Genomic DNA, 13,969 nt, shown 5'->3' on the forward strand with positions numbered 1-13,969 from the left:
TCTGTCAAACTCGCTGAGAAAACAGCAGGACAATAAAACTGAAAGGAAACAGCAACAAGTCTGTGTACACATTAATAACGCCTGCATCATCCTGTGCTGAGGGGACGGGGGTTAACGGTGCGCTGACGTGACCTCCAGCTAATTAAAGTTCACTTCACTTATAAGTGACAGATCTGTGACTTGTTGCTTTCACACCCCACAAGAGTTCATTTAATAACATGGATTTTATCGTAAGAGCTGAATGATTTCGTGTGTTCTTCATAACCTGCAACGTGTACACACTGTGTGAGACTTTTAATAAATATTGTAGTATTAAATTGATGTTTTTCTCAGTTCATTCAGGCACAACAGCAGCAGTGAGTCCTACATCGACTCCTCATGCACCTGAGCGTAGGTGTTTTATTTCTGACCTCAGAGTAATTATTGTACGAGTCAAAGACTTGCTGCATTTTAACAAGATTAAAACGAGGCATATGTAAATAACTGTGATTCAGATCGTCATGTAGTTCTGATTATGTTTTGCTTTTTTTCACAGCAGGACAGCAGACATCTCGTGAGCCAACTAACGGTGCAGACTTTTCTCCATTTAACCTTTTATATCTGCGTGTATAACATTTATTTAAAGCTTAGCGCAATTGTTATATATATATATATATTTCATGTATACAGTTTGTGTGTGTTAGCAAAGCACTACATAAATTGAGCTCATTAAAGAAAGTAATAAATAGATAAATAGATAGATAAGATTACATTTTATTGATTCCAATTTATTTCATTTCAGAAAATGTTTCAAGCCAGTCCATAATATCTGATGCAGAGAATTCAAAGAGTAAGTTTGGCACTTTATTAATCCTTGCTGTGTGAGTTGCCATGTCCTCAGTTTCTCCTTTTTATTAAATTAATAATATCGTGTCCTTCGTGTTGTCCAGCTCAGGGTGTCTCGCCGTTTCTGGTGGTGTCAGTGGCGATGAACTTCATCCTCGTCCTCCTCATCATCTTTATAATTTATCATTACAAGCGCAGATCTACATCTTCAGGCAATCAGGTGATTTAAACTGGAGTTTAGTGGGAGTTTGTCCTTCAGAGACAATGTGACGTGTATTGACATGACATGAATGATGATAAAGGAGAGATGTGTTGGTGTAGTGCCTGCACTCTCAGAAAGGGTGTGTTAATATCCTGCACACTTTTTGTGTTATTACTATTTCAACACACATTGTGTTAAATGATCCAATAAATGTGTTAAAAAAAAAATTGTGACCAACACAACACGTGTAAAATTATCGTCCAATCACATCGCGGACTGCGCTGCTGACGTCATCATCCGACTCTGAACTCGCCTCGAAGTGACTGCTTGTTGCTTTGAGCTTTTGATCGTGACTGCGGAGGCGGAGTCCTGAGACGAGGAAACCACATGACCACAGGTAAGTTAGCATTCATCACTATATAGCATTAACGCTGCTGAAAATACCTGGCCGAGTTTGTGATGTTTACGCAGGGAGCTCTCGAAAATGTACTGATTGTAAAACAGGAATTGATTGATAATTAACTTTAGCTATCGCTACAGCTTCAACAGTGAACATCATTTACTGCTACCTCAGTGTTGGAGTTACACTACTAGTGTCATGTGTTTATGTCGGCTGTGAAATATGGATTGAGGTTATTATAAAATTCTCTGAATCCTATCTGAGGCTCAGAGTTCGAGTTCGCTAGCCGGATGTTGTCACCAATCACAGTAGGGATGAGTGATGCTAACCTAGACGCTCACCTGAGGTAATAACATTTCTTTAGCATACAGCTTGAGGTAATATTAGATATTCCCATTCCCTTTTTGAGCGTTAACCATAACATAGCATTACAGCTGTTCACCATGATGTAATACAGAGACTGGGTTAACGTTAGCTACATTTAGCAGGTGTTTTGGACAAGGCAAGCTGTAGTAATTAGCATTAGGACGATGGATTAGCGCCATGTTTCTTCATGTATTGGGTGAGTGTTAATGATGGGTAACAGGTGCAGACAGTCAGTGGATAACGGAACCTAGCTAGATTGGTAATGTCGAGGGTAAAACTTCACAAGGTTAATGTGACAGAAAGAGAGGATGGGGTTACAGTGAGTTGTAATGTTTTCCTCTATGTCACCGATCAGAGGTTGAGCCAGAAGCAGATGCAAATAAAGACATTTATTTAAAGAAACGTACTAAGAAACAAATACATTATGACAACCTTGAAACACACTGTGGCAAGAAACAAACATCAAGTCATGAACAACAGGAGTCTAAGACAACGAAAGAACAACTAATAGTGCAGACAAGGACTATTTATACCCATGAGTGCTCATTAACCAAAACATGAATCAGGTGCAGGTGGTCATGTGACAACTAGTGCAGTGCAGTGGTTGATGGGAAGTGGAGTCCAGAGTTTCCCGATACGTGACACTCTATCTCTGTAATGTTGGATAAATTAATTAGGTTCTGCAAAAAAAAAAAAAAAATGTCAGTGAGGTGGTAAAGGCTGTAAAATAAATATTCACAAGTCAGCTAGATTCTCCTGGTGAGTCTACAGCACCATTTTGTTCATCAGGAGAGCCGAGGTCACATTTCCAAAATTACACAGTTTTGGATTTTTTTAATTTCTCAGTTAATGTCCAAAGGCATTTTGTAGCTAACATCTAACCAACACTCTTTTTGCTCTTTTACAGCTTTTCAGATGGAAGCTAGTGGGACTCTTGTCTTCCCAGATGGAGGGAGATTTGTAAGAAGACGTGTCGACTCCAGTTCTTACATCTGTCGAATGTTTTAATGATTTTAATAAACGTCAACTGAATTCCATGCAATTGTTTGTTTATTTTGTGAGCATTTTCGTAGAATTTTAGCATGTAAACTTTTTTTTTTTTGGGTAAAAAAGTATAAACAACACATCTGTGTTCTTTTGTGTTATTTTTAACACATCTTTGTGTGGAAATATTTAACACACAGCATGTGGTAAATGTACTAACACACTGATCGTGTTTAAAGCAACACAAAACATATTGTCCTTAACTAGACACGCAGGTGTGTTAGCAGTGAACACACCTGCGCTAACGTGTTATTTTTAACACTTCTGTTTTAAGTGTGTAGCGTTGTCCCCTCACAGCTCCAGTTTCACACATTTCCCCGTGTGCATTTGGGTTTCCTGGAAATAGATGCTGCATGGAGCAGATATTGGCTTTTTCCACACACTTGGAGGAAAGCGCTGTCTTCCCACTTCCGCATACATTAGCCCACAGACGCCCACCAAGGCCCATGATTGGCTAGTGTCGCTGTGATTGATAAGGGAGAGAGTAAGCCCCTCCCTCCCTGAGAGTACGGCCAGTTTAGCTCTCTTGGCATCGTCAGGATTTGAAGGCTTCTCAGTCGTGCTATTTGGGAGCACAATAATGACATTATTAATCACAAAACAGATCCAGTCTGATGATGTCACTGCTTGCTTGGAAGTGGTGATGTTGATTTACACAATCTATCATTTTATAGATAGTTTTACCCAAGGAAGGTAATTTAAATCTGACTGAATTCTTTCTTTCAGATTGATTTTCACATGAATTTTCTGGTTTATGTTTAATGAAGTGTAAGAAGGCGGAACACTGGACAAGGTTTATTAAAAACACATGATGAGCACAAACAGTACAAGGTGGAAGTAGAAGATATCCATATAGATTAAACAGAGAACAAGTCACTGGAAGTACACTACATACAGACAACAATACAGTGAGGAAACAGTCAGAGTTCAAAGAAACAACACCAGAAAAGATAAGAATCTGTGAGAGGAACGAGATCAGAGCGAGAACATGGAGATCCACGATTAGCATGAAACGAGTTTCAGGTGTCGACAAGAAAAACGAACACAGTGTAAATCCTATGAAAGCAGCCGTGTGTCTGTTCATTATCATCGTTGTTTCTTTTGTCATGTTTATCTCAGGGATTTATTGTGTGCTGAAGTTTCTGTAGGATGGAATAAGAGCGTTAGAAGTTTATCCTCACTGCAGTTATTTTTCTCTGCTGATCTGCACATTACTGAAACTGTACATTTTTTACACACAAGTTTTATTGTCATTTTCAGCATGATAACCAGGAGCACCTGTCTCTACATAAGGTAAATACAACAAATATGACCCAGGTATAACCCTTTTAACCTCATCTTTCTGCTGTCATCATATCATAACATGATCAAATTTATCCCGTCTGAATTGACATGTTGGTAAAGATTGTGTTAAATCCTGTGGGAAAAGTGTTTTTTTGTCTTTTCTTCAGTATGAAGATGCTCCAGGAAGCACTCGCTCTTTTCTCTTTTCTCTTTTCTCTCGTGTCCTGCTGAAACTAAAGCGAAATCAAGAACAATTCTCTGAGTTGTGTTGTGTTTTTCTCTCTGTTAGGATCAGATCAGATCAGAATAATACAGATAGTCTTCAAGAGGATACAGGTGAGTTGATTTTCTGCTTCTGCAGGTAATTAAGCACAGACACAGTGAATGTCAGTTAATTGTTTTCTTTCTTTCTGTTTAAGTTTAGTTTAAGTTTCACCCAATTCATCATCATAAATAAACCTGCAGTGTTCTGAGCTTTGGACTTAACCGAGTTCTCAGTGACGTGGATTAACGTAAAAGCTCTGCGCTGTTGAAGACTGGATTTTGGACTGAAGATGATGATGATGATGAAGTATATAAATCATCCGGTGGAACTCTGTCCGTATTACAGGCTGCTGTAATTAAGGCACAAAGGAAAAGTGAGTGCTCGACACACTGTCTCTGAGATGCTGTGAGTTTCTTGTGTGTGTGTGTGTGTGTGTGTGTCTGTGTGTGTGTGTGTGTGTGTGTGTGTGTGTGTGTGTGTATAAACCTGAACTGACAGCTAATATCTGATGTTGGGATTCAGCAGTAAATTAAAAACTTGATTAGAAAATGTGTGACTCCACCTGATGGAGGACGTTTCAGATGTTTTATTAAAGGGAAGATACTCGTGTGGAATAATGAACACAAAATCAAAAGAAATAATATAACTGCAAACAGCGACTGCTGGGCCCAAGCATCCTGTAGAAGAGATATGATAACGGTTGTTACATTAAGCAGATGGTGGTGCTGTGAGACACCGACGGCGAGACACTATTTCCATTTCACTATTTCCGTGAACTTTGAACCATGTTGCATAATGTATAGCTTGAATGGCATAACATTAATTTATCGCATGACCATACCAACAGCATTTAAGATATCAACAACCTACAGCTAATACTTGCTGATTGTGTAATAAGCTAATATTTAACACGTGTGTATGTGTGTGTGTGTGTGTGTGTGTGTGTGTGTGTGTGTGTGTGTGTGTGTGTGGTAGATAATGAAAGTGTTATTGTAAATTCACTTATAAAGCAGACATAGAAACACTGACGCTTTTCAACTTTTCAACAAATCCCAAGCCCTAAACATGGCCCGCCCCTTTTCTCCATTAAATATGTGCTAAGTAGCCCCTACATTTGCATACTCAAATCTGATTGGCTCTTATATTTTATGACTCAATACCAGTATGTTGTCATGTGGTTCTCAGCTGTTTCTATGTTTTCACACTTTGACAATGTTTAATAATAAAATAATGAAAAAAATACACATTATATAAATGTTAGTGTTTAAAAGATCAAACTGTGTTGTAAATCTCTGGGGGTTTTTACAGCACATTGTTCACTGCCCAGTAACAGAGAAAATTGGATAACTGTTATAGATATTATATAATATAATAATTGTTTTATTATATTATATAATATATTTTAAGTATAATAAAGTTTCATATATGAGAGCAGTATTTTATTTATCGCAGTGCGATTCTTATTTTCATGTCTTGGTTGATCTCAGTGTTTACTGAGAAATTTACTCTCATTTTAATAAAATGCACTGAGGACACATGATTTTTTTACAACAATCTAACGGGTGTAACAACTGAACATCTGTAACACTGTTCCATTGTGTGTGTGTGTGTGTGTGTGTTCAGTCTTTTTGAAACTGTTCTGTGTTCTGCTGTTGTGTAAAATTTATTTATATACAGTTTATTGTTAATGGTGTGTTCATGAACCGCATGAATAATAAAACAGTCACGATGTTAAACTTGTGTAGATTCGTTCTTTACAGTTTTATCTTCAGCGCTCCTGGATTGTTTGTTCAGATCTTACATCAGCCGTGTGATTTCACTGGTTGCGTAACTGCTTAATATATTTTAGTGATTACACCCAGGAAGAAGTTCTAGATTCTTATTTCTGTTGTTGAAGATGCAGCTGGAATGATAAGGGACAATGAATTCCGGGACATCAGCATGTCAGGAATGCGGTGCTGGGGAAGTTGAGCATACATGGACAAATCCAGAGTCATAGCTAGGCCAAAGGGCTCAGTTGCTCTTCAGATCAGAACCTGACCAGGCATTAGGTCAGATATGAATGTGAATCACAAAAACAGACTAGGATCAGAGAGGAGGCACGGCTGAGGTTGAATGAGTGAGCACTTGGAACCGGACACTGGAGACAGCATGTGTGAAGCTCTCAGCAGAACGTAGCTGATCATTCTGCGTGCAATCTGATTGACGATTGGTGAACTACACTAAATGAAAATGCAGACCTCACTGGGACAGTTCATTACAGCAGATCATATCTTATCAAAGAGCAATCCACTAATCCAGAAAACACCTTAAAGGAGGTCCAGCATCTCAGAGATGAGATAGGACATCTAAAAAATCTCCAGAATTCAACAACTACGTGCTCAACATCAACCCCACCCTGATGAAAAGATCATAAGAGGCTGCGCCAAAGTCCCTAATGTGCACTTACTACACCACCCCTCCTCTAGCATCACCCCTGGTCTGGCACCACCCCTCCTCTAGCACCACCGATCCTTTAGCACCACCCCTTCTCTAGCACCACCCCTCCTCTGGCACCACGCCTTCTCTAGCACCACCCCTCCTCTAGCATCACCCCTCCTCTAGCACCACCTCTCCTCTGGCACCACCCCTCGTCTGGCACCAGTACAATGGATGTCAATCTTGAAGATATGAGAGTGGAAAAACTCTCATGGACATTAATGAGAAACATACGTACATGTTCAGCAGTGAGCGCTGCTTGTTGCTGTCTGCTGTCTGCTGTTGGACAAATGAGGAAGCAAGTGTGTGTTTCTCATTAATGTGAAACCGCGTAGATCGGATATGACCACAACAAAACACATGTCTCCGTCTAATCAACAGACACTGAGCTATTTACAAGCTGTACACAAACCCACCACCATGCGCCTGCCCCGGCCATCACCACGACACACACACCACCACCACAATGCCCACAACACTAGTGATTAAGACAATACTCTGATTAAGAAACTACCATGTAAACAGCCATTTTTAATTACCTTAATCTGATTAAAGTCATACTCGAAGTAAACACAAATGGAATTAAGACGTGTGGAGTATTTCTGTTTTAGACGTGCATTACAGACATGTACACACCTTAATCACACTATTAACGTCGTGTGAGAGTTTTCACCGCATTTTACGACAGGACACGTACACACACGGCAGCGCTCAACCGTCTGCCGGCAAACAAGAGAGCATTTCTGTGTCCCAAACCGCGTACTTGCCTACTATAGGCCTATAGTAGGAGAAATACATGTATCTCGGCTACTATATAGACGGTAAGTACACGGGTTCTGGAGGGACGTCGGACGGCGTGGCGTGGTGACGTAATGACGTGTGACATTAATCCATCTATGTTGTAGAACATATAAAACAGGAACATGAAAGGAGTATTCTAAAAGCGACTCATGTAAACACCTTAATCACAATATTGTCTTATTCAGAGTAAAGTGAATAATTAGATTACTGCTGTCCATGTAAACGTAGTCTGTGTGGACTTGTTGATCTGTGCTCAATTAAAGCTGTTTTATCTGCAGCTGTCTTCCCCTCCATTATATGACAAAAGTGTGTTATTTTGAAATTTTGTAGAAGTAAGCGCAACGGTGCCACCAACAGGTCGTAATAAAAACACAGAATGGTGTGAACAAGTCAGCCGCGAGGCTTTCTGTCTTGCCCAGACTAGATTTGTAGATTTACTGATAGTAAAGTGCAAGTGATGTGCAAATGGCATGATGTGTGTAAATCAGTCTGGAGACATGGAGTGATGAATACAATAGTGGAATGGAAGTAAAGTGTTAGGAAGTAGAAGTAGGGATGTGCGTGTGCAATGGTGTTAGTTGTTCTGAGTGAAACCACAGTGTGAGGGTTGGATGATGGGGGATTAGTGGCTATGTGAGGAGTTCAGTATGTTGATTGCTGAGGGGAGAAGCTGTTCCTTAGCCTGCTGGTAGCTCCTTCAGCAGAAGCTCCTGTTGCACTTCGTAGATGGGAGAAGAGTGAGCAGTCTGTGGTTGGGGTGAGAGATGTCCTTAATGATGCCTTTCACCCTCCATAGACAATGCTCTACCTCAGCCCCATTGATGCAGATAAGGGTGAGTGAGAGGCTCTTCTTAGTCCACTGGTAGCCCACAATGGGCTCCTTGGTCTTCTGGCTGTTGAAGGACAGGTTGTTGTCAGCACCCCACATTGCCAGGTGTTCGACCTCCTCTCTGTAGAGGTGTCTCAGGGTGCCATCTGCAGACTTGATTATGGAGTTTGAGCCATGAACAGATATACAGTTGTGGATGAACAGAGAGTAGAGGAGAGGGATAAGCACACAACCCAATGGGATGCCAGTGTTCGGTATGAATTTGGAGGACAAACAAATATCCATTCATTTTCTGTACTGTTTATCCTACACAGGGTCACAGGGAGTTTGAAGTCTATCTCAGGGAACTCGGGGTAGAAGTCGAGGAGCACCCTGAATGGAGTGCCAACCCATCACAGGGCACAGTCACACACACATTCACACACCCATTCACACACTCATTCACACACTCATTCACACATCCATTCACACAACACTCATTCACACACCCATTCACACATTCATTCACACACCCATTCACACATCCATTCACACACTCATTACACACCCATTCACACACTCATTCACACACTCATTACACACCCATTCACACACTCATTCACACACTCATTCACACATCCATTCACACACTCATTCACACACCCATTCACACACTCATTCACACAACACCCATTCACACACTCATTCACACACCCATTCACACACCCATTCACACAACACTCATTCACACACCCATTCACACACTCATTCACACAACACCCATTCACACACTCATTCACACACCCATTCACACACCCATTCACACAACACTCATTCACACACTCATTCACACACCCATTCACACACTCATTCACACAACACCCATTCACACACTCATTCACACACCCATTCACACACCCATTCACACAACACTCATTCACACACTCATTCACACACCCATTCACACAACACTCATTCACACACTCATTCACACATCCATTCACACACTCATTCACACATCCATTCACACAACACTCATTCACACACCCATTCACACACTCATTCACACACCCATTCACACACTCATTCACACACTCATTCACACACTCATTCACACACTCATTCACATATTCATTCACACACTCATTCACACATTCATTCACACACTCATTCACACACCCATTCACACACCCATTCACACATCCATTCACACACCAATTCACACATACATTCACACATCCATTCACACACTCATTCACACACTCATTCACACATCCATTCAGACACACATCCATTCACACACACATTCACACACCAGTTCACACACATTCACACACATTCACACACCCATTCACACAAAACTTTTTTGACTAGGACTATGTAAAATGGACTAATTTTCTGATTAATTCCCACAGATCCCCGTTTTGATGAATTTCAGCAACAAACTTGTGGTGGACTAAAAAATTAGCTGTCCATTTACTGAATTCCTGTATGAGTCATAAATTCTGTCCTTTCAGTTTTGGTTTTCCACATTAAGCATGCCTAATGCTGTCTCTCTCTCACACACACACACACACACACACACATACACACACAGTCAATCACGTGATTTCAATGAAACCCAGTGCCAGTCTTATGATGCAGTGTGTGTGTGGGGGTGGACGGTCTGGGAGGAGGGTATGAGTCACTCTGTGTTGTGGCAAATCAAGTGACTTTTTTATTGTCATTCCACTATATACTGTATACACTGGAAAGAAATGTTATTTCTTCAATACCGTGGTGCAACACAGAACAGTAGAGGACTACATAAAGTGCAAATACACAGGACAGTAAATACACAGGCTTGATAATATTGATGATATGAGTGGCTTCTCATATCATCGCTATGCTGATGACACGCAGCTCTATTTGTCCTTCCAGGCTGACGATCCATCCGTCTCTGCACGTATCTCTGCTTGCCTGTCGGACATCTCGGTCTGGATGAGGGAACACCACATTAAGCTCAACCTGGCAGAATCTGAGCTTCTCATCATCCCAGCCTGTCCCTCAATCAACCACAACCTCACCGTACAGCTTGGCTCAACCACACTCGAACCAACCAGGACGGCCAGGAACCTCGGGGTGATTCTTGATGACAGCTTGACCTTTACAGACCACATCTCAACAACTGCACGGTCCTGTAGGACCCTACCTCACCGAACAGGCTGCACAGATACTAGACCAGGCTCTTATCTCATCTCAAACTGATCTACTGCAACTCACTACTCTTGGGCCTCCGGGCAGCTCCATCAAACCCCTTCAGATGATTCAGAATGCTGCAGCGCGCCTCATCTTCAACCAGCCCAAGAGAACCCATGTCACACCCCTCTTCATCTCCTCCACTGGCTTCCTGTAGCCGCCCGCATCAAATTCAGGGCCTTGATGCTCACCTACAAGACCTTGTCTGGAACAGCGCCCCCTACCTCAACTCTCTCCTGAAAGCTTACGTTCCCTCACGCAATCTGCGATCGATTATCAACCGACGTTTAGTAGTACCTACTCAGCGTGGCTCAAGATCCCTCTCAAGAACATTCACTCTAACTGTTCCTCAGTGGTGGAATGAACTTCCAACCTCAGTCCGGACCGCAGAATCTCTCACCATCTTCAAAAAACAGCTAAAGACCCACCTCTTCCATCAACACCTAACCAACCCATAAAAAAAATGCACTTACACCTCTACTCTGCACACTTTGCTTCTTCTGGAACTCAATTAATGGATCTTGTATGGTAGCACTACTTGTATTGTTCTCGCTTTGCTTGTATTTTCTCATTTGTAATTCGCTTTGGATAAAAAAGTCTGCTAAATGAATAAATGTAATGTAATGTAATGTAAACACACAGGACAGTAAATACACAGGACAGTAAACACACAGGACAGTAAACACACAGAACAATAAATACACAGGACAATAAACACACAGGACAATAAACACACAGGACAGTAAACACACAGGACAATAAATACACAGGACAATAAATACACAGAACAGTAAACACACAGGTCAGTAAACACACAGGACAGTAAACACACATGTTTCTATGATCCGCCACGCCTACTTAGATCAAAAGATGCAGGCTGGTACCTGGAATAGAGAAGGCCACAGCAGGGGGAAGATCTTTCTCTTATAGAGCCCCACAGTTATGGAACAGTCTTCCTATTAGTGTTCGGGACTCAGACACCATCTCAGTGTTTAAGTCTAGGATTAAAACGTATTTGTTTACTTAAGCCTACCCTGACTAGACTTTCTGTTACGCTAATTCCCAGTCCTAATAATCTTTTCTCTCCCTCTCGCCTTCGGCCAAACCACACACGATTTTATGGAGATACTAGAGATCCTGATCCTTTCTGATCTCCGGACATCCTCAGCAGCAACTGTTCCAACTGTTGAGAACTCCAACCAGAATCAGCATCCAAACATCCCAGTTCACCACAACACTCTATACCTGTGAGCCTCTAGATCCGATCCTTCAAAAAGCTTGAGTAAACAAATAAGTTTTCACCCTGGACTTAAACACTGAGACGGTGTCTGAGTCCCGAACACTAATAGGAAGACTGTTCCATAACAGTGGGGCTCTATAAGAGAAAGCTCTTCCCCCTGCTGTAGCCTTCACTATTCCAGGTACCAACAAATAGCCTGCATCTTTTGATCTAAGTTGGCGTGGCAGATCATAAAAGACCAAAAGTTCTCTCAGGTACTGTGGTGCGAGACCATTCAGTGCTTTATATTTCAATAATAGTATTTTATCATCAATGTGAGATTTCACTGGGAGCCAATGCAGTGTGGATAAGATCGGGGTGATGTGGTCGTATCTTCTGGTTCTAGTTAGGACTCTAGCAGCTGCATTCTGGACTAACTGGAGTTTGTTTATGTTCCTAGTGGAACATCCAGACAGTAAAACATTACAGCATGAACTAATATTTCTGCATCATGTAGTGACATTATACAGTACCGTCTGAAACTATTGGAACTGGAAGTCCAATTCATTTGTTTGTGTTCTACACCAAAGGCATTTGGGTTTGAGATCAAAAGATGGATAAAGATGGAGATAAGAGTTTAGTTGTCATGTACCAAGGAAGGAACTCTGGACTTCATTTCCCAGCAGCCACTGCACCGTATTACATCAATGTCACATGACCACCTGCTCCTGTATCACGCTTCTGTTAATGAGCACTCCTATATATAGCCATTGTTTGCACTGCTTTCTTCTCTTATGTTAGTCTTTACATGCCTTGTCTTTGTAGCCGTGTTTTTGTTCCTCTGTTTATGGTTAATCCTTGCCACAGTGTTTTGCCTCGTGTTATTGTGTCTTTGTGTCTTTGTATTGTGTTCGTTTGTTTACTAAATCCTTAAAATTCTGCACCTGCATCTGTACTCAACTTCATATCGTGACATTAGGATTTCAGCTTGTATTTCCTTATATTTACATCTAGATATTTAAACAGCATAAAACATATAACCTTTTGTATCAGACCACCGATTTTTAGATGAGCAAAAGTATTGGAACAGATCAGTCCTGAAGTAAATGAAAGTAAACAACACTTAAAATTTGGTTGCAAATACTGCATCAATCCTGCGACTCACTGACACCAAACTGCTGGTTTCTTCTTCTGTGGAGTTTCTCCAGGTTTCCTCTGCAGCTTCTTTCAGTAGTTGTTTGTTTCGGGGGGTTTCTCCCTTCAGTCTCCTCTTCAGGAGGTGAGATGATGATCAGTTGGGTGAAGGTCTGGTGATGGACGTGTCCAGTCTAAAACCTTCCACTTTCCCCCTGATGAAGTCCTGTGTTGAGGTGGAAGTGTGTTTTGGATCGTTGTCTTGCTGCATGATGAAGTTCCTCCTGATTCATTTGGATGCATTTCTCTGTAAATTATCAGACAGGATGTTCTTGTACACTTCTGAATTCACTCTGCTGCTACCATCATGAGTTCCATCATCAATAAAGATCAGTGAGAATGTTCCAGAAGCAGCCATGCAAGCCCAAGCCATGACACTACCTCCACCATGTTTCACAGATGAGCTTGAATGTTCTGGATCATGAGAAGATCCTTTCTTTCTCCACACTTTGGCCTTTCCATCACTTTGGTAGATGTTCATCTTGGTTACAGAATTTTGTGGATCATCTCTGTATTTCTTTTTGCAAATTCCAATCTGGTTTTTTGATTCTTATTGATGATTTGGTGGTTTGCATCTTGTAGTATGTCCTCTAAATTTCTGCTCTTGAAGATATTATATTTCTTCTCTATATTTCTGCTCTTCCTCGAATGATGGATTGTGATACTTTCACCCCCGTCTCGTGGAGGTCGTTGGTGATGTCACTGACTGTTGTTTTTGAGGTTTCTCTTCACAGCTCTCACAGTGTTTCTGTCACCAGCTGCTGTTGTTTTCCTTGGCCAATGCGTTCATTATCTCTTGCTCAGTACACCAGTGGTTTCTTTCTTTTCAGGATATTCCAGATTGT

At 41.2% G+C, this 13,969-nt stretch overlaps 1 protein-coding gene across 3 annotated transcripts in view; it reads left to right on the plus strand.

The window, feature by feature from the left end:
* The window catches only part of LOC108280514 (uncharacterized), a 28,950-nt gene extending 22,828 nt beyond the window's left edge, over positions 1-6,122 (plus strand). The window contains exons 8-14 of one of the 3 annotated variants that reach the window (XM_017495554.3): positions 334-390; positions 536-568; positions 782-829; positions 930-1,045; positions 4,098-4,130; positions 4,411-4,457; positions 4,541-6,122. In XM_017495554.3, coding sequence (XP_017351043.1) covers positions 334-390; positions 536-568; positions 782-829; positions 930-1,045; positions 4,098-4,130; positions 4,411-4,431 — 308 coding nt within the window. In that variant the 3' untranslated portion in view covers positions 4,432-4,457; positions 4,541-6,122. The remainder of the gene's footprint in view (positions 1-333; positions 391-535; positions 569-781; positions 830-929; positions 1,046-4,097; positions 4,131-4,410; positions 4,458-4,540) is intronic. The other 2 variants (XM_017495574.3, XM_017495585.3) reach the window with 2 other exon arrangements.
* Positions 6,123-13,969: the final 7,847 nt, after the last annotated feature.

Source organism: Ictalurus punctatus, chromosome 2, assembly GCF_001660625.3.
Source record: "Ictalurus punctatus breed USDA103 chromosome 2, Coco_2.0, whole genome shotgun sequence".
NCBI classification, from domain to species: Eukaryota; Metazoa; Chordata; class Actinopteri; order Siluriformes; family Ictaluridae; genus Ictalurus; species Ictalurus punctatus.